This window comes from Lynx rufus, unplaced genomic scaffold (genome assembly GCF_022079265.1).
Source record: "Lynx rufus isolate CCGP_SWC_20201006 ecotype Redwood Valley unplaced genomic scaffold, mLynRuf1.p SCAF_1, whole genome shotgun sequence".
Lineage (NCBI taxonomy): Eukaryota > Metazoa > Chordata > Mammalia > Carnivora > Felidae > Lynx > Lynx rufus.
The window spans coordinates 141,416,434-141,438,645 of NW_025814823.1; the positions used below are offsets into that span (position 1 = coordinate 141,416,434).

General features: G+C 40.4%; 1 protein-coding gene across 10 annotated transcripts in view; it reads left to right on the forward strand.

Annotated features, from left to right (window-relative positions):
- PDE8B (phosphodiesterase 8B) overlaps window positions 1-22,212 on the forward strand; it is a 239,647-nt gene that overhangs the window by 99,758 nt on the left and 117,677 nt on the right. For all 10 annotated transcript variants that reach the window (XM_047088244.1, XM_047088253.1, XM_047088302.1 and 7 more), the window contains 2 exons: window positions 18,349-18,539; window positions 22,044-22,103. In XM_047088244.1, coding sequence (XP_046944200.1) covers window positions 18,349-18,539; window positions 22,044-22,103 — 251 coding nt within the window. The remainder of the gene's footprint in view (window positions 1-18,348; window positions 18,540-22,043; window positions 22,104-22,212) is intronic.

Genomic DNA, 22,212 nt, shown 5'->3' on the forward strand with positions numbered 1-22,212 from the left:
TGCTTTGGTTTTTTCTAGGAGTTTTACCTCCTAAATTTAGCTCTATGGTTCATTCTGAGTTAATTTTTGTATATGATTTGAGGTAGGGCTTCATTCTTTTACATGTGGATATTGAGTTGTCACAGCACCACTTGTTAAAAAGAATATTCTTTCCCCCATTGAATTGTCTTGGCACCTTTGTCAAAAATGAACTGACCATAACTGTGAAGGTTTATTTTCTGTATTCTCAATTCTGTTCCATTGGTATGTATGTTTGTCCTGTGCCAGTACCACACTATCTTGATTGCTGTGTGGTGTGAGTCCCCTAAATGATTGCAAATCATACAACAGATTATAAATCTGGTTTTGGATATTGCAACATTAACAGTTTTGTCTCCCAGTTCATTAATACGATGTTTTTATTTATTTAGATTTTCTTTAACCTCTTTTAACAGTGTTGTATAGTGTATGTCTTTGGTATTTTAAATTTATTGTGTGATACTATGGTAAATGGAATTATTTCCTTAATTTCATTTTTGCATTATTCATTGCTAGTATATAGAAATAAAATGTATTTTTGTTTATCTTGTATTTTACAACCTTGCTGAGCTCCTTCATCAGCTCTTGGAGTTTTTTATGGGTTCTTGAGGATTGTCTATATACAGGGTCATGCCGTTACTTCTTCCTTTCCAATCGGAATGCCTTTTGTTTCATTTTATTTGCCTCTTTGTCTTGTTAGAAACTCCAAAATAATGGTGTGTTTAATTTTGTAAGAGACTTCGATATTTCTTCTCAAAGTGGGTTGTACTGTTTTATATTCCTACACACAATATGAGAGTTCTGGTTATTCCAAATCCGTGGTAATGACTCGTGTTTCAGTCTTCTAATTTTAGCTAATTATCTTATGGTGAATTAAATTTCTATTCCTCCATGACTAGTAATGTTGAGAATTTTATTGGCTTATTGGCAATTCTTTTATCTTTTGTGAATGTTTGGTTAAGTCTTATTTTTAATTGGATTGACTTTTTATTAATGTCCATTTATTTTTGAGAGAGATAGAGCGCCCAAGTAGGGAAGGAGCAGAGAGAGAGGGAGACAGAGGATCTGAAGCAGTCTCTACACTGACAGCAGAAAGCCCAATGCAGGGCTTGAACCCATGAATCCTGAGATCGTGACCTGAGCTAAAGTCAAACACTTAACTGACTGAGCCATCCAGTCACCCCAATTAGATTGACTTCTAAAACATTATTGAATTGTAGTTCATTATATATTCTTATTACAAGTCCTTTGTCAGATTTTGAGAATATTGGAGGAGGAGTTAAGACAGCAGAGTAGTAGGAGGACCCTATGCTTGCCTTATCCCTCAAACACAGCTAGATAAATATTAAATCATTCTGAATACCCATGAAATGGATCTGAGGACTGAGAGAACAAACTGTACAACTAGAAGGAGAAAAGAGGCCACACTATGGAATGGAGAGGATATGTGATTTGGGGGAGAAAAGAATCACCAGTGCTGCAGAGGGGAGGGATCCCTGATGAGGGAGGGAGGGAGAGGGAGAGAGTAAGAGAGAGAGGGAGGGAGAGAGAGGGACAGAAAGAACAGAGGGCATGGCGTTGCACAAGAAAAGTACTTCCCTAAAACCGCTGGCAGGCAAAACGAAAGGGGCTGATGATTGCAAGTTTTTACAAGCCACGGAGCTCAAAGACTAAAGTTTTAGAAGTCTGTGCCATTGCTGGGTGGAGCCTGGTGGGCATAGTGGTGCTTCTGTGGATAAGGAGGGCAGAGGGCCCAGAAGTGAACAGAATGGGCTCAGGATCCCTTGAGTCGCACTGGGAGAGACAGTTCCCCTTCCTGGAGTGCATTTGGGAGAGGTGGCACTGCCTCTCCAGGGACCACAGAGCTAGTGGGTGCCGTTGAACTGCCCCATTTATTAGCATACAATCAGAGACACCTGCTGAGGGCAGCTAATTGGATGCCAGCTTTTTGCTTCACTTTACCATACACTCCAAGCCCCTTTGCGTTCATGTGATTGCCCTTCTGGGGCAAATGGGCACGAGCCACAGTGCAGCAAGACCCTCCCTCAGAGGATCAACACAGGTCTGTGCTGTGCCCTGTCCCTAAGATTTGGAGATATGAAACACATCTGGCATGCCTGATGTAAAACACAGGAGCACTGCACTGCTGGGTGGGCAGATGGCTTGGACCAGGTTGAAGGCAGGGATCTGATGGATGTCTGCAGCAAATTAGAGGAGATTGTTCACTCTTCTGTGAGGGCTTCCTGAAGAGTAGCGGGCATGAACTCTCCTCTCTGGGAGGAGAGAGCCAGCTGATGCCATTTTTACCCCTGCCCATTAGTATGGATGGACTTCAGTGAGTAGCATGGAGGCTTGAACTATTTACACCAAGCCTCATCCCCTGCTCTCCACAGGTGCTTGTGAACTAGGGCCTGAGAGAGCAGCTGCGGGCCCCAACCCCAGAAGATCTTTACAAACCCCTGCGTGCACCAAATCTGATCGTAGAGTGCTAAAAGCTTCAGCTCTGGGGGAAATAGGATCTACCTTTTTGTAATAAGCAGACCAAAGCACACTTTGTTAAAACTTGCCACACAATGGACAAGGTCCGGACAATTCTCATGCAGGCAAAGAGAAACTGTGCAGAGGACTGACCAGAGGGAAAGTGCAGCCAAAACACAATAGTGGAGTGCACAATGTATCCACCAGAAACACTTCCTGAAGCGGACAGTATAGGACTTCTTCTTAATATATAGACATTACTCTCAGGAGCAGGAAACATAATAGGTTTTCCTAACACACAGAAGACAGAGACCCAGATACAATACCAAGGTGGAGAAATTCACCCCAAAATAAAGAACAAAAGAGGTCATAGCCAGGGATCGAATCAAAACACATATAAGTAATATGCCTGAGCCAGAATTTAAACCAACGGTCATAGATACTAACTAGGCTTGAGAAAAGCAGTAGAAGACCCCAGTATAATTAAAGTACAAAACCGACTGAATGTAATGACTACAAAGATGGAAGAAACAGAGAAATGAATAAATGATATAGAAGATAAGATTATGGAAAACAATGAAGCTGAAAAGAAGAGGGAAAGAAGAATACTGGATCACGAATGTAGACTTAGAGAACTCAATAACCCCATAAAGTGTAATACCATTTGTTAGAAGAAGAAGGGTGGGAGAAGGGGGCAGAAAGTTTATTTGAGCAAATTATAGCTGAAGGCTAACCTCATCTGGGGAAGGAAACGGGCATCCAAATCCAGGAGGTTCAGAGAACTCCCATCAAAATCAACAAAAGAAGGCCAACACCAAGACTTATCGTAGTAAAATTTGAAAAATACAGAGAGGAAAAGAAAGCAGCAAGGGAAAACAAATCCCCAACCTAAAAGGAAAGACTAATAAGATTTGCAGCAGATCTCTCCAGAGAAATTTGGCAGACCAAAAGGGAGTGGAATGATATATTCAAGTTGCTGAATGGGAAAAATATGCATTCAAGAACATTTTATCCAGCAAGGCTGTCTGTCATTCAGAATAGAAGAAGAAATAAAGAGTTTCCCAGACAAACAAAAACTAAAAGAGTTCTTGACCACTAAACCAGCCTTACAAGAAATATTAAAGGGGACTCTTTGGGAAAGAAAAACCAAAAGCAACAAAGACTAGAAAGGAACAGAAAATCTCCAGAAACAATGACTTTACTGGTAATACAATGGCACTACATTCATATCTATCAATAATAGATACTGCTGTGTAAGTGGACTAAATGTTCCAATCAAAAGACATAGGGTATCAGAATGGATAAGAAAACAAGATCTATCTATATGCTGCCCACAGCAGACTCATTTTAGACCTAAAGACACCTGCAGATTGAAAATGAGGGGATGAAGAACCATTTATCATACTAAAGAACATCAAAAGAAAGCCAGAGTTGCCATACTTAAGCTAGATTTTAAACCAAAGACTATAACAAGAGATGAAAAAGGGCACTATATCATAATAAAGGGGGTCTATTCAACAGATCTATTATAAATATTTATGCCCCCAACTTGAAAGCACCCAAATACATAAATCAGTTAATAACAAACATAAACTCATTGATAACAATACAATAATAGTAACAGACTTTAATACCCCACTTAGAGCAATGAACAGATCATCTAAGTATAAAATCAACCAGGATACAATGGCTTTGAATGATACACTGGACCAGATAGGCAACCAATATATTCAGCATATTCCATCCTAAAGGAGCAGGATACACATCTCCAGAACAGATCACGTACTGGGTCATAAATCAGTCCTTAACAAGTACAAAAAGATTGGAGATCGTACCTTGCATGTTTTCAGACCACAGCACTATGAAACTTGAAGTCAACCACAGGAAAAAAAAAAAAAAAAAAGGAAAGACTGCAAATACATGGAGGTTAAAGGACATCCTACTGAAGAATGAATGGGTTAATGAGGAAATTAAAGACAAAATAAAAAAGTACATGAAAGTGAATGAAAATGAAAACACGATAGTCCAAAATCTTTGGGATGCAGCAAAAGTAGTCCTAAGGGGGAAGTATATAGCAATACAAGCCTACCTCAAGAAGCAGGAGAACTCTCAAATACACAATCTAATCTTACACCTAAAGGAGCTAGAAAAGGAAAAGTAAATGAAGCCTAAAGCCAGCAGAAGAAGGAAAATAATAAAGATTACAGTGGACATAAATGATATAGAAACAAAAGGCAGTAGAACAGATGAATGAAACTAGGAGCTGGTTCTTTGAAAGAATTAATAATAATGATAAACCCTTAGCCAGACTTATCAAAAAGAAAAGGAAAGGACCCAAATATATAAAACCACGAATGAAATAGATCACAGCCAACACCACAGAAATACAAATAATTATAAGAGAATATTATGAAAAGTTATATGCCAACAAATTGGGCCATCTGGACAAAATGGATAAATTCCTAGAAACATATAAACTACCAAAACTGGAAAAGGAAGAAATAGAAAATTTGAACAGACCCATAACCATCAAAGAAATTGAATCAGTAATCAAAAATCTCCCAACAAACAAAAGTCCAGGGCCAGATGGTTTCCCAGGGGAGTTCTACCAGACATTTAGAGACTAGTTAATACCTGTTCTCAAACTGTTCCAAAAAATAGAAATGGAAGGAAAACTTCCAGATTCATTCTACGAGGCCAGCAGTACCTTGATTCCAAAACCAAACACACCACTAAAAAGGAGAATAACAGACCAATATCCCTGATGAACTTAGTTGTAGAAATTCTCAACAAAATACCAGCATATCGAATCCATCAGTACATTAAAAGAATTATTCAGCATGAAAAAGTGGGATTTATTCCTGGGCTGCAAGGATGGTTCAATATCTGCAAATCAATCAATGTGATACACCACCTTAATAAAAGGAAGGATAAGAACCATATAATCCTGCCAATAGATGCAAAAAAGCATTTGACAAAATACAGCATCCACTCTTGATAAAAATTCTCAACAGAGTAGGGATAGAGGGAATATACCTCAACATCATGAAAGCTGGATAAGGAAACCCACAGCTAATATCATCCTTAATGGGCAAAAACTGAGAGCTTTCACTCTAAGGTCAGGAACAAGACCAGGATGTCCACTCTCACCATTGTTGTTTACCATAGTACTAGAAGTCCTAGCATCAGCAATCAGACAACAAAAAGAAGTAAAATGCACCCAGGTTTCCAGGGGAAAAGTCAAACTTTCACTGTTCACAGATGATAACGATACTCTGTGTAGAAAACCCAAAGTTTCCATCAAAAAATTGCTAGAACTGATAAATTCAGCAAATTCACTGGATACAAAATGAATGTACAGAAATCTGTTACATTTCTGTATATCAATAATGAAGCAGGAGGAAAAGAAATCAAAGAATCTGTCCAATTTACAATTGCACCGAAAACCATAAGTGACCTAGGAATAAACCTAACAAAAGAGATAAAAGATCTGTACTCCGGAAACTGTGGAACACTTACAAGAAAAATTGAAGAGGAAACAAAGAAATGGAAAAATATTCCATGCTCATGCATTGGAAGGACAAATATGGTTAAAATATTGATACTACCCAAATCAATCTACACTTGAAATGCAGTCCCTATCAAAATACAACCAATATTTTTCACAGAGCTAGAACAAACATTTCTAAAATTTGTATGGAACCACAAAAGATCGTGAATAGCCAAAGCAACCTTGAAAGAGAAGAGCAAAGCTGGAGGCATCAGAATTCCAGACTTCAAGCTCTGTTTCAAAGATACAGTCATCAAGACAGTATGGTACTGGCATAAAAACAGACACATAGATCCATGAAACAGAACAGAGAACCCAGAAGTGGATGCACAACTATATGGTCAGCTAATCTTTGACAAAGCAGGAAAGAAAATCCAATGGAAAAAAAAGTCTCTTCAACAAATGGTACTGGGAAAACTGGATGACAACATGCAGAAGAATGAAACTGGACCACTTTCTTATACCATACACAAAAATAAATTCAAAATGGATGAAAGACCTAAATGTGAGATAGAAAACCATAATAATCCTAGAGAAGAACACAAGGAATAACCTCTTTGACTTTTGCCATAGCAACTTCTTGCTAGACGTGTGTCTGGAGGTAAGGTAAACAAAAGCAAACCTGAAATATTGAGACTTTATCAAGGTAAAAAGCTTCGGCACAGCGAAGAAGATAATTGACAAAACTAAAAGGCAGCCTATGAATGGGGGAAGATATTTGCAAATGACCTGATAAAAGGTTATGATCCCAAATTTGTACTTACCAAGCTCAACACCCAAAAAACAAATGATGGGGAGTTAAGAAATGGGAAGAAGACACGAATAGACATTTTTCCACAGACTTCCAGATGACTAACAGACACATGAAAAGATGCTCAGTATCACTCATCATCAGGGAAATACACATCAAAACCACAATGAGAAAAGCACGTCACACCTGTCAGAATGGCTTAAAATTACCAACACAGGAAATTAGAGGTGTTAGTGAGGATGTGAGAAAGTTGGTGGGAATGTAAACTGGTGCAGCCACTGTGGAGAAAAGTATGAGGTTCCTCAAAAACTCAAAATAGAGATACCCTATGACCCAGCAATTGCATGATTAGGAATTTACCCAGAAGATATAAAAACACTGATTTGAAGGGGCACATACACCCTGATGTTTATAGCAGCATTATCAGTATTAGCCAAATTATGGAAAGAGCTCAAACGTCCATCAACTGATGAATGAGTAAAGAGTGGGATTTATATACAATGGAATGTTATTCAGCCATCAAAAAGAATGAAATATTGCCATTTGCAACGACGTGGATGGAGCAGGAGTATATTATGCTAAGCAAAATAAATCAATCAGAGAAAGATAAATATCATATGAGTTCACTCATGTGGAATTCAATAAACAAAAATGAACATGGGGAAGGGAAAAGGAAAAAAAAAGACAGGGAGGCAAACCATAAGACACTCTTAACTATAAAGAACAAACTGAGGGTTGCTGGAGGGGAAATGAGGGGATGGGCTAAATGGGTGATGGGTGTTAAGAAAGGCACCTGTTGTGACAAGTACTGGGTGTTGTATGTAAGTGAAGAATCACTAAATTCCACTCCTGAAACCAATATTAAACTATATGTTAGCTCTACTGAACTTAAATAAAACCTTTAAAATAAAAAAATGGATTTTGTGAATATTTTCTTCCAGGCTGATTTTTCTATTCATCTTCTTAACTTTGGCTTTTGAGCAAAATTTAATTTTGATGTAGCCTAAGTTATCATTTCTTTTATAGTTATTACATTCTGTATTCTAAAAGTCTTTACCTACTCCCAGTTCGAGATGATAATTTCTTAGAGAAATTATCAGAGAGAGACAGAGACAGAGTACGAGCAGGGTAGGGGCAGAGAGAGAGAGCAAGACAGACAGACAGACAGAGAGAGAGAGAGAATATCTGCAGTAGGCTTCAGGCTCTGAGCTGTCATCACAGAGCCCAGTGCAGGGCTCAAACTCACGAACAGTGAGATCATGACCTGAACCAAAGTCGGATGCCTGACTGACTGAACTATCCAGACGCCCCTTGAGTAATTTTTTAATATGCATGTTTGGTGGTCAGATTTTTATAACAGAGTCTCAAATATACTGTATTTCTGTCATCTCAGACATGATCTAGTCCTTGGTAGTATCAAAATTCCCATAAACAGCTCTATACTCCACTACTGAAAAACAGTGGTCTCTAATTTTGGATTTATTTTTAACTGCTACTCGTAAACTATGAAATAACGAAATGAATACAGTGAACTCATCACTCAGGGCAAGAGCTGGAATGTTTCCAGTGCTACTGTGTTTGCTGCTTGATTCCCATCACATGAGTTTGGCCCTAGATGCCTGCAGATGCAAGTGGTCAGGAGTCCCTCTCTGAGTGAGGTACACAGTAATCAAGAGATTGTTTTTAAAAAGCTAACACCCTCAACTGAGAGCTAACGTGTCATTCCCACTTGGTCTGATTGAAACATACTTTCATTGATCCCTTCAGAAACCAGCTCCAGAGCACCTGTATGTTCAAGGCTCTGTCATAGGTGCTACAGTGGAAGACAAGTGTGCTCAGTCAGTCTATCATTTGTAACGCTCCAGCTTAAGGGACAGTTATATCTAGTGAAGTGTTTTTGTGCTTCTGCTACTGATAATGTGACTGTCTTAGAAAAATCATACTATGTCCAGTGCCTTCGTATTCGTTTGTTTTTTTTTCCCCCCTGCCTTCCCCCTCCCCCAACTTGGGGAAGAATATCTATTTTTACTTCACTGGCATGCTGCAAATGTTAAAGAGCTGGATCCGCCAGAGTCCTTAGGGCATGGGAGGAACTTGCTTGATGAGAATACTTCAGGATGTGGTTGCTTTTTGGGTGCATTTCTCAGTTCACTGGGGGAAACTTGCTCCCATGTCAGGACATGTAACATGGAGCTCTGCATGCCCTGCATGAGCTGTCAGGAGCAGTGTGAGAAGTGGAGTGGGTGGAAGTGTTGGGGAGAAGTGCAGCATGGTATCATAGAGGACGTCTCTCCTGGGGGGAGTGGCAGGGACTGATACTAAAAGTCCTGTTGTCCAGTCTTGGCAAGAAAATTAAAAGTAGGAGAAATATTTTGAGGCAGGAGATTCATATCAGCATTTCAAAATGAAGTGGCCTTTGCTTCATCACTGCCTTGAGGATATTTACTTGTTCAGTATGTAGAATTGGCAGGTTTCTGCTTACGGTGCTGTCCACTGCCTCCCCCGCTTTGCCACTCCCACTGGGCTTTCCAACTGGATTTGGAAATCCTATTCATCACAACTGTGGCCTAAGTGTTTCCTACCAAGGCTGTACTTGGCTTTAAGATTTATTCTTCCATATTGCACGGACACGGATTTTCTGGAACTGTTCAGTATTGGAGCTCATATGGCCTCATGGGGGCTATCCTTACATATTAAGTGAAATGACTGAGTTGCAGAGATGCTTTGACATGGTAACTTACTGCAGGACTCTCCTGTCCTGTCTGTCCTTCATTTTATTGTGAAGTCATGGCTTCCACCTAGCCCAGTCAGTTCCATGCGATTACAGAGTCGGTAGGAATTTTGGTCCCATATTTCAGGGGGAAAAAAAAATTAACATCATTGCTCAGGCTCTGGAGTCAGGCTGACCTCAGTTCAAATCTTGCTAGTTGTGTGGCTATGGGTGAGTCTCTTAACGCTTGTAGCACTTTGTTTCCATGTCTCTAAATTGAAGATAATTCCAACCTCCAAAGAATTGTTGAAGAGTTATTGAATAAGATCCTGTATTTAAAGTACTTTCATTATAATGTCTGGCTCTTAAATTTTCATCAAACCATAGCTGTTAATAGCATCACCTTCCTGGAGACGTTTAGGAATGCTCTCAAACCATTTTGTACCTGCTGAATTCACCCCTCACCTGATCACATTGGTCAATAGTTTAGTATGTGGCTAATACTAATAAAATCTATACGTGTGGTCTATTCTAGAAGCTCTTTGTTACCCAGTGTTTGCTTAAAGCCAAACCAAGTATTCTGAAAATTGATGCTTAATAGACAGGGGGAATGCATGTAGAGATGTGTAGACTCATCTTTGTTTATACAAATACTAATAAGTGACATTTCTTTAGGGAAAGGTTAGTTTTATCTTCATATTTTTTTTTTTAATTTTTTTTTTCAACGTTTTTTTTATTTATTTTTGGGACAGAGAGAGACAGAGCATGAACGGGGGAGGGGCAGAGAGAGAGGGAGACACAGAATAGGAAACAGGCTCCAGGCTCTGAGCCATCAGCCCAGAGCCCGACGCGGGGCTCGAACTCCCGGACCGCGAGATCGTGACCTGGCTGAAGTCGGACGCTCAACCGACTGCGCCACCCAGGCGCCCCTATCTTCATATTTTTCATAATTAGTCTTTACTGAGAAAATAGTTTCATACTGATTTGACTATCCGAGACAGATTATTGCTTTCCTTAAAGGTATTTGTAAGCATTTGTTGATTAAACTTGTCAAAGGAATAGTTACAAGGATTTCCAGTAAAGCAAGAGAGCATCTACTGGAGCCATGGAAAGTTCACCGAAGCAGGAGTTGGCAGATGTGGATCCAGCTCTGTTGCTGCTTGGCTTTGGGAAGGTACTATCCTCATCTGTGGAATGGGGGGTAATGGATCACCCTCAGAGTCCTTTCCTGCTTACAGGAGTCCTGAGAGTCCTGGGCCCTGTTCTTGTAATTGCTACTGGGACACCCCTTCTCCCAGTCACCTGCAGTCTGTGTTACCCCTGTGAGGCTGCTCCCACCAGACACGTCTGCTTGATTCTCTTGGCCCTGCCACGGATCAGCCCTTAGTTTGTCATTCTAGCTTGGATGGAGAGATGAATAAAACATTGTGGTTCTAGGAAGGTTTAGGTAGCAGTCTCCTTGCAGAAGGAGGGAGGCAGGCCCTGCATGGCAGTTTGAGTTCTTTGTAGTTACATGTGAAAAGCAGTATAGGTTGCCCTAGCTTTGCACAGTTTCAGTGTGTACAGGTTTCAGAGTTGAGATAAATCACACCAGATCCCCACAACATGCTTTGGATTGCAATTACATCAGTGTTCTCATTGAATAATTGCCTTAAATATGAACTGTGTTGCTAGCACTTCAGTCCACACACCACTATGTAAATAACAGATGCGTGGCGCAATCAGTAACCAATGACGTCACCTTTTTCAAAGTCTTCATGATTGATCTCTGCCTACTGTTCGTCCATGCAGGCACAGACAGCAAAGTGTGTAGTTAGTTGTCACCATCTTGTCTCTCCATGACCACACACATGACCTTACACACAAACAGATCATTGAGAGAGGGAATGAGCCAACACAGATGAAAGTGCATCAGAGAAATGAGAAGTGATCCTGCCAGAGGGAAGATTAAATTGAATGTAAATGAGGTTAGAGGAGAGAGCTGATTGGGGTTGGAATGTTCACACTGTCACATTGAGATGTTCTAGATCTGCAGCCAGAGGTCGTTAAACTTGCAGCAATGATCAGAATCCATGGAGAGTGTTTGTGATGAAAGTAATGAAATGTCACAGAGGAAGTGGTACCAGTAAAAAAAAAAAAAACAGAAACAAAACTACGTATTAATTAATGAAACTCGGCCTATTTCATGGCACTGAAAGTTGGGCAGATGAAATACTGGAAGCTGATCGAAGTTTAGGACTTTGTAGTTTACCAGGTCATAGAAAAGATGCTCACTCTGTATTCTATGCTTACATAATTTGGAGAAGGCACATACTGTTCAAGCTACTTGTAAGTTTTTTTAAAAGAAAATAATTTTCAGTGTTTCTAACGTTTTCATTTACAGTTTTACTTTATTTCATTACACAGTTAATACCAACTAAGATTTTTCATGTTTGGACAGAATTTATGTAGGTCATAGAATAGTCATTTTTGCCATCATTTAGGGCTGCTTTTTGTAGTTGCTGTTAGAGCCTGGCCCTACCATGCGAAGCAAGGATTGCCTCTAGTAGTGTTCTGACCCTGGACAGGACTCAAGTCCACCCAGATCTGTCCCAGAAGGAAGGTGTTGTCTCATTGTCCCAAGCTTCAACCTGGATCAGATCTTAATCTACTCTTTTGATGTGTTTACAGCAGTGCAGTGAGGTAGATACAACAAAATTGTTTCCTTCTGCCCATTCCGCTGCGCCAAGATTCTCTTCTTGGATGTCATGTCCTTATCCTCGTGTGGTCACTGCTCAGTAGTGCATTTACTATACTTATCTTCCCCTGACTGTCTCCCCTGCTTGCTTCCTAGGGGCAGAGACTAGACGTTGTCTGTCTCTATCAGCTTTTTCTCCCAGTTCATAACACTTTATAATAGATCATCAATACATACTCTTTGAATGTTCTCTATATTATTAAAGCAAATAAAAGGATCACTTAACTCTTATTCTTTACAAATCAAATTCATTCGTATGCCTTTAATAATTATTTTTAAAGTTTATTTTCTGAAATTTTGAGATTTGCCTCAGTGAAGGGTCAGTAAATACTTACAAATGGCCATGACTAACAAACTAAGTACTGATACATAGAAAATTTTTTTAAGTTTTTTAAGTTTTTTTTTTATTTTGAGAGAGATGGAGACAGTGTGAGTGGGGGAGGGGCAGAGATAGAGGGTGAGAGACAGAATCCCAAGCAGGCTCCACACTGCCAGCACAGAGCCTGACAGAGGGCTTGATCTCAAGAATCATGAGATCATGACATGAGCTGAAATTAAGAGTTGGACACTTAACCAACTGAGCCACCCAGGCACCCGATACATAGAATGTTAAATAGGGAGAGGGACTGTATCAATTTAGGTCTTTTTGGTTTTCTTTGGTTGCAAGCGAGAGCTGCCTTATACAACCAAGTAAATAAATGAATAAAAACGTATTCGTGCAATTTTTTTTTCTTTGAAGAATTCAAGGAGGAATTGAAAGCTCTGGCTTAGAAAGTGTGGCAGTGAGCCATCTCTGAGTACTTTGACAGCAAGAGTTGAAGGCTCTTGCTTCCATATCTCTACTATTAATGAGCTACAGGTCTCATTTCCTGGCCTTTGTGTCTCTTTTGTTCAAATCCCAAATTTCTGGAAACAGAATATCATTAGCCCAGCTGCGCTGGGAGATAGGGGCAGAAAGTCCAACCCTAGTTACTTGGGCCCACGACTTTCCTAGAAAAGATGCAATGTTCCAGAGATAGGCATACATCAAAAAAAGGTAATTACTATAGTACTTCACTGTAAAATGCATATATATTTTTATTCCTGTAGATTTTTCACTTAGGAGTTGAATTATTGAAAAGTAGTCTTTCTGATTTTTTTTAATAAATGGGAAGAATTTTATTTTTTTAAGTATTAATTCCTGTTAACATACAGTGTTATATTAGTTTCAGGTATACATTATAATAACTTAATAGTTCCATACATTACCCTTAAGTGGGAAGAATTTAAAAAAATTTTTTTTTCAACGTTTATTTATTTTTGGGACAGAGAGAGACAGAGCATGAACGGGGGAGGGGCAGAGAGAGAGGGAGACACAGAATCGGAAACAGGCTCCAGGCTCTGAGCCATCAGCCCAGAGCCCGACGCGGGGCTCGAACTCACAGACCGCGAGATCGTGACCTGGCTGAAGTCGGACGCTTAACCGACTGCGCCACCCAGGCGCCCCTAGTGGGAAGAATTTTAAACACTACCCAAAGAAATTCTCTCATGAGTGCTTTTACAATATAATTAGTCTTGTTTTAAAATGAGGATGTTCTTATTTAGGTAGAGTGAGGCCAACAGATCAGGAAATGACTATGATTAAACAGTTTGTCACTTGGAGGAGGGGGCACCCTATGCCATGACAGACCACACGATTAGCACCAAGGTTGCTCAGGAGGCAGAGAGACCAAGAGGAAAATGTGGGCAAGAGTCTCACTGCGGCTTCTGTGGGAAGGAATGGGTAAAGGAGAGTAAGCAGGTTTGGCCAGCTTGAATCATCGCAGGGGAATTTGGGGCATAGAGGTTTGTCTCTGGTTGTTTGATTCCTGGCCCTGGAGTGATTAGGGTAGGTGGAATAGTGGTTCCATGCATTAAAGCGTGATAAAAGAAGTGGTAGGAGTCTGGGCTCTGGATTGATTTGCATTTGAAGGGTGCTTTTCTAGGCATGTTTTCTGCTATTTCCAGAAATTGACTAACCCTCTTTGGAGGCACAGGGTCGCAGGGCTTTAGATGTCAAAGCGTTAGAACTACAGAAAATAACAAGACATGGTTGGTTAATACCGTTGCTCACTTTGAATCAGTTTTGTGAGTTCTCATGTGAAATCCAGTATAAGTTCCTCAAATGGCCTTAATGTGACCCAGCCCTCTGCTGCAAACTAGACTTTGCCTCTCACTCTTCCCTCTGTCAGAGTGGCTTCCTTACAGTTCTTTGAACACATCCAGCACACTTCCCACTCTAGGGGCCAGTAGAGCCCCTCCTGCTTGGAGTGCTTTTCCTTCAGGCATTTGTGCCTATGTTACTTTTTCAGCGAGACCTACTCTAACCACTTTCCTTAATGTTGCTTCCAGTGCCCAGTTTTGCTCTCCCTTCCCCTCTCCTACTGTTTGTACGTAGCACTTAGCACTTTTAACATTCAGTGTCATTTGCTTACTTTTCATGTTCTTTACCCCTCTACCTCTATAGTGCAAGGGTCTTTATTATTTTCATCACTGTACTCTAAGCAGTTAAAGACAATGCTGGGAACGTAGTAGGTGCTTGGAAAATTTTTGTTTATTAATGACATTATTTTTCCAAAAGTGGAACAGTCTGTAAGTATTACGAGGTTAATCTTCAGCAGTGCCCAACATGGGAGTACAGTGTGTTCTTATTGTATTAGTCAGTTATTGAGGCCAGATGGTATAAAGGAAATCTAAAGTGTTGAGATTCTTGTTTAGCAAGTCCTAGTTCAGCTAGAAAGAGGACTGAGAAGAAATTCTCTCATCTTATAAAACAGATGAACATAAGGGAAGGGAGGCAAAAATAATATAAACACAGAGAGGGGGACAAAACATAAGAGACTCTTAAATACAGAGAACAAACAGAGGGTTACTGGAGGGGTTATGGGAGGGGGGATGGTTTAAATGGGCTAAGGGGCATTAAGGAATCTACTCCTGAAATCATTGTTGCACTATATGCTAACTAACTTGGATGTAAATTAAAAAATAAATTTAAAAAAGAATTAACTCCAAAAAAAGAAAAAAAAAGAAGAAATTCTCTCATCTTTTCCGACTTTTAAGCCCTGTGTATTGAGTTTTTCGTGTTAATACCATAGCTGTTATTGACTTTACACACAAACCAATTTATTCTACCCGACTTGTACACTGTAGCTCTCTTGTTAATAGTTTCATTTGAAGACTTTCTCTTCATTATCAAATCCACAAGGCTGTGCCCTTCAATTCTCTTAGAAGAGCCACCTGCCACTTCTTCCTAGAAGTAGCTCTGTGGTCAAAAACTTTTAGGAGCACTCTGGAGTGAGGAGTGACAGACCTAGCCCAGGGTGAGCTCTTAATAAGTGTGGCTGCATCCTGTGTTACTAGTGTGTGATTTCAAGCCATGTGCTAAGAAGAAAATGTCAAAATCTCATGAATGGACACTTTTCTAAAGAAGACATCCAGATGGCCAGCAGGCACATGAAAAGATGCTCGACGTCACTCCTCATCAGGGAAATACAAATCAAAACCATGCTGAGATAGCACCTCATGCCAGTCAGAGTGGCTAAAATGAACAAATCAGGAGACTATAAATGCTGGAGAAAATGTGGAGAAACGGGAGCCCTCTTGCACTGTTGTTGGGAGGTGCAGCTGCTCTGGAAGCATTGTGGAGGTTCCTCAAAAAATTAAAAATAGACCTACCCTATGGCCCAGCAATAGCACTGTTAGGAATTTGCCCAAGGGATACAGGAGTGCTGATGCACAGGGGCACTTGTACCCCAATGTTTATAGCAGCCCTTTCAACAATGGCCAAATGATGGAAAGAGCCTAAATGTCCATCAACTGACGAATGGATAAAGAAGATGTGGTTTATATATACAATGGAATACTACTTGGCAATGACAAAGAATGAAATCTGGCCATTTGTAGCAATGTGGATGGAACTGGAGGGTATTATGCTAAGTGAAATAAGTCAGGCAGAGAAAGACAGATACCATATGTTTTCACTCATATGTGGATCCTGAGAAACTTAACAGAAGACCATGGGGGAGGAGAAGGGGAAAAAAAGTTACAGAGAGGGAAGGAGGCAAACCATAAGAGACTCTTAAAAACTGAGAACAAACTGAGGGTTGATGGGGGGTAGGGGAGAGGGGAAGGTGGGTGATGGGTATTAAGGGGGGCACCTGTTGGGATGAGTACTGGGTGTTGTATGGAAACCAATTTGACAATAAATTTCATTAAAAAAAATAAAATACAGCTTAAAAAAGTAAATAAATAAATACAAGTTCTATTAAAAAAGAAGAAAATGTCAAAATCATGTTGAAAATGTTTCTGTCTCGGGGCGCCTGGGTGGCGCAGTCGGTTAAGCGTCCGACTTCAGCCAGGTCACGATCTCGCGGTGCGTGAGTTCGAGCCCCGCGTCAGGCTCTGGGCTGATGGCTCAGAGCCTGGAGCCTGTTTCCGATTCTGTGTCTCCCTCTCTCTCTGCCCCTCCCCCGTTCATGCTCTGTCTCTCTCTGTCCCAAAAATAAATAAACGTTGAAAAAAAAATTAAAAAAAAAAAAAAAAGAAAATGTTTCTGTCTCTTCTGGAAACATGGTATTTGGGAAAACAGGAAATGACTTAAACAGTGTAAAACAAATGACATTTATGATGCATTCAGATATTTAATGATGTTAAGGAGCTATTGGGGAGGTTTAGGTATGAGATGGTGTTGTGGTTTTCTTTTCTTTCTTTTTTTTTAAGTCTTTAACAGATACCAATGAATGAAGTAATGTGATATGCAGGCCTTGCTGCAAACCAGTGCAAGTGTTGAAAATTGGGGAAGGGTAGAAATGAAGACAGATTGGCCTGGAGTTGGTTATTGCTGAAGCTGGGTGTTGGGTGCATTAGGTTTATTATAGTATTGTGTCTATTTTCTATATATTGCCAATTTTTAATTAATAAAACATTTTAAAAATGTAATGGTAATGGCTGCACAGTTCGTCTTTCTGAATGTAAACGAAGCACATTGATATTTCATCATCAAGAATGATATTGGTTATTGGCTTAAAGGCACTTCATGTTGTGACAAAAACCCTTCTGTTGCTAACTGTTTAAACCAGGAGTGGATGCTGAAAACCATTAAATGCCTTATCTGTGTCTTGAGATAATTGCATCTCTTTATGAGAACCTCTTATTTCTAATCATAGTAAATAAAACCCTTCTGCGTTTTGCAGAGAACTCTACAGTTAGTTAACCTTTAACTCACCAAATATTTCTGAGCAGCTAGTAAGTGCCATCTTGGCACACGGGTGAGGGAGGGGGTAGCTGGGAACGTGGTAGGCAGGTCCTTGCGGTCCTGAAGCTCAATTCCAGTGGGAGGATAGAGCATAATCAAGCAAATAAATGAACAAGTTCAGGTGGTGAGAAGGCTTTCTCGGGCTTTCTGCCAGAGAATCTGGTGCTGGAGCCCCGGGGCTGGTGAGGGGGACACAGGGTATTGCCACCTTCTTTCCAGTGGGGCTGCACTTCTCAGGCAGAAAGGAGCAAGTTTTCCTCAATTTGGCTCCATTATCTTCACATTTCATGGTCATTCTTTCCAGACTGTAGCATGAGTTGGGTGTTAAAATTAGTTTTTGAGGTTGCTTTGAGTTATTTCCCTTTCCTGTGTCTTTCTAGGGATCTAATTGCTAGGCTCAGAGGGTTGGTCTTCAGGTACTGTGAGGCCAACACCACCTGTATTGGAACCAAATAGGTATAAGTGTGAACCGTAGTCTCACCTGTGTTAATTATCCTGTTAATTTCACTGCTTAAATATTTAAAAACAGAGCCAGCTGGGGAAATTAAAAATGAGCATCAGCCACCACCAGTGACTGAGCGCCTGCTTCGTGCTCCTGTAAGTTTCACAACTAGCTGGCATGGCATGTCTGACAATGGAGGAACTGTAGGAAAAATGAAGGAAATACCTTGTTCAAAGACACACTGGAACCAGTTGGGGGAGCTGGGATTTGAACTCGGGTAGCTTCTCTCTAGACACTGCATTTTTAACCATTATACCGTAGACTTGTTTTTTAATAGAGTCTCGCAAGAATGATGATTTCTTGTAAGATGCTTTTCTGCGTGTGTTTCAGGTTTTGCTGATCTTTGCAAAGGAAGATAGTCAGAGTGATGGATTCTGGTGGGCCTGTGACCGAGCTGGTTATAGATGCAATATTGCCCGGACTCCAGAGTCAGCCCTGGAATGCTTTCTAGATAAACATCATGAAATTATCGTAATAGATCACAGACAGACTCGAAACTTTGATGCAGAAGCAGTGTGCAGGTACCTTCCCTAATGTAACATGCTCACTAAACGTTCACCCAGTAGCTAAAAATGAAATTCATTTATACATGTCTTTAGTTCCATCCCAAGTATTTCTAAAATGTGTGTTGATGTTTCTTGTTTTAAAAAATTTTTTTTTAATGTTTGTTTCTTTTTGAGAGAGACAGAGACAGAATGTAAGTGGGTTAGGGGCAGAGAGAGAGGGAGACACAGAATCCGAAGCAGGCTCCAGGCACCGAGCTATCAGCACAGAGCCTGATGCGGGGCTTGAACTCATGAGCTGTGAGATCATGACCTGAGCTGAAGTCGGACACTCAACCAACTGAGCCGCCCAGGCGCCCCTGTGTGTTGATGTTTCTAAGCAGTGTATACAGATTTCTGTGATGAAAGCTATAGGTCCTCCTATGAATTTATTTCACCTTTTCTGTTTTTCCACGTTTGAGTTCCATTGAATTTAGAGGTGTGATCTGGGTGCCTCAGAAAATGTCAAGGTGTTTTTTTCTCCCTCTGAGAATTGCTCATATTTCACGCGTTCACACACAAAAGACATTAAAATTCACACAGTTCTTATTATACAGATATGGTTTGGATTTAAACCAGATATTTTAATCTTAATTATTCTGTCCCCAAATGAACATCAGAAATGTGTGAAATACACATTTTTCCCTGCCTGACACAGATGGGGTAGATCGTACAGTAATCGCGGAGCAAAGGCAGCCACTTTACAGCCGCAGGAAATCTTCCAGGGATCCAAACTCTCCGCTTGTTTACAGAAACGCTTGCACTCCGGGGGGAGAAATGCATGCCTGTTCATAAATAAATGCAGTCCTAAGAGTTAGCCGTGGATGAACTGATCCGTTTAGCAGAATTGGAATGCTTTGAAGCTAGATGGCAAGAGGTCACTAATTAAATGCTAGACCAGCACAGACTCCAATTACATATGGAGCTGGAATTTTCTTGAATATTAGTAAGTGAAATGAAACACAGGGAAGTGGGTTCTCAGATCCTTTGGTACTCTGGCAAGAAATGATTGGATTAAGTAAGAGACGTTTCTCATCAAAGGCCTGGCCTTGTTATTTTTTGACCATTTTCATTTTCCTAAAGAAGAATTTTTCCTACAGAACATATTTTAACATGTCTTATTGGTCTCAGATATCTTGGCATGCTGCATAGAAATGTTTTCCTACTCATTTATTATATATGTGAATAAATACATCATAAAATATTTGGATGATACTCTCAGTATCAGGAATTTTTTTTTCTTTTTAAATGATTGAACGGATAGCATTGGGTCCTTTATAAATAGATCTACTTTTTCTTGGCCTTGACTTTTCTTACATGATTTTTCTACTAAAAACGCCATAATCCTTTGTGCATACATGGAATGATTTAAGACAAACTTCAGGTGTAAAAATAAAAAAACTCTTGTAATTCAGGTAAAGACAAAATTTAGCAGATTTTACCATCTTCCTTCAATATAAAGAAACGTAGTTTTGATGTCTAATAAATATACTTCTGTCTCAGCCGCACAGAAAAACAGTGGGGGATCTGTGCAGGTAGAAGCCAGGTTGTGTATCTGGGAGTGTGATTACTGCCTGTTAGTGGTTATGTCACATGCAGCCAGAATCCTGAATGTGTGGCTGCCAGCACATGTTCCTAAGATGTGTAAGGGACCCACTTCTGACACATGCGCAATCTTCATTGTCATCTCTGGTCCAGGATCCCTGGATTTTTGAGCTAGACTGGACCTTAGCTTAACATGCTTCCTTGGACCCGTGGCCCACCTGTTCCAGTCCCCCTTAGTCCTCTCAGTCAGGAAGAGGTTCAGGTGTCTCTGACCATACCAGTTTCTTTGGGAGGAAGAAGAATGAAGAAATACCGACAAGCAGCAACCCAGAACATGCAAGCCAGTTTCAGAAGAAGCTAAGTGAACATTGGCCCCAGCCCTGTTATGTTCGTAACAAGAGTTTGAGCCTCTTGAGGCCCACCCCTTAGAACATAGCCTAGCAGTATAGCCTTAACACCTCACTGGGGTGGAAGAGGCTCAACAAAGGTGAGAAGTGCTTAGTATTTCCCTAGAGAGTAGGGCACACCTCTGACTTGCTGTGCATTTTTGTCATTAGGTGCTGCTGAGAATTCAGTAGGTTCGTAGGTAGACAAAAACTATAGCTTCACCTTACCAGGACTTGTGCTGTGGGATGGCTGAATTCAGGAAGTAGTCTATGCTAGCATTGGAAGGGATATTGACTTACTCCTCTGTTCCACAGTGAGTGAAGCCATTGAACTTAAGGAGTTTGTTCAAATACCATTTATCCACCAGGGAAACCTTTACTTCCCAGGAAGACCAGAGCTGGTCATTTTTTTGAGCCTTCCACCCACGTAGAGTGAGGTCTCCAGGAATAGGAAATGGGAAGGTACATTTTTTGAGAAAGGTCAGGAAATTTTAGAGTTGAAGGAAATGAAGCAATACAAGCTGGCTTTTTCTGGGGGAGCGGTAGTACAAACATGTTGAAATGGAGAAGAGCTGAAATGCCAATAGCTAGAAAGATCAACAAATACATGCTGTTTCACAAATGACTCAGGAGCAGCCTTGAGCCTTCTGTTCTTGGAGATGATGGTTCTCTTCCCAGGGCTCTCAAAATAAACAGAGTCCAGACCAGGGAGATGGGTCAAAACAAGCATACTGCTTATTTGTAGTAAGATTCAAGTATGGGACCCTTGATGAAAAGTTCATCCAATTCACCACCCCTGACCAGAATAATCCAGAATCTGAGCTGCAGGAATACACATAGCACATTTTCTAAGAAGATGCACAGACCTCAAAATTCTATATCCTTAACTATTTAATCCTATTAAATTCCTAGGGAATAAAGTACATACAGGTGGTCCTACTACAACAGGTATCATCACAGTGATAGACGCTATATTGCAGCTTTTCTCAGCCCTAGTTGACAATCCAGTTGTCTCAAGTATTTGAGCCAAACAACAGTGCAACCAACAAAATTAGGTGTTTGTTTGTACCACCCTTAATAGGCTTTCAACTGAGTTTGTATGTCCAGCTGCCAGTGAGTGTATTAATTTTTATAATAAGGTCATCTTTCTGGGCTCCCTGCTATTTTAAAAGAAAAAAAGGTCCAATGCAATGAGCTCCCCAAGTACAAACTGATAACTAGAGACCTCTAGGACTGCCAGTTTTTTTGCAGAGTGGAATTTCAGTCAGAAAACATGGAATTTAAGTGGAATTTGCCAGTTTTTGAAGTGGAAAATTGGCAGGTCTGACCTATTGGATAATTGCCTTGGCGTTAAAAACAAAATCTTTTTTTTTTTTTCCAGTAAAACAAAGAGTTTGTCCTAATCTACAAGGGCATCTTTCTCTGTTGTCTTGCATGTGTTTTTAGACTTTGTCTTGATTTGGTTTTGTGCCATTTTCAATGTGAAGTTCCGCATGCGTTCATTGTAACAAAGCTTAGATCACTTGGTTTGACTTGAGCCTTTTCATTGCAGGTCGATCCGAGCCACGAATCCCTCCGAGCACACGGTGATCCTGGCGGTGGTTTCCCAAGCGTAAGCTCACCTCCGTCCCCAGCTGGAAGTAGTACTGTTCATTCTGAAACATTTGTCTGGTGGAATCCAGTCTTTGAGCCAGCACAGCACTGGGCATGCCCTCAGCCCT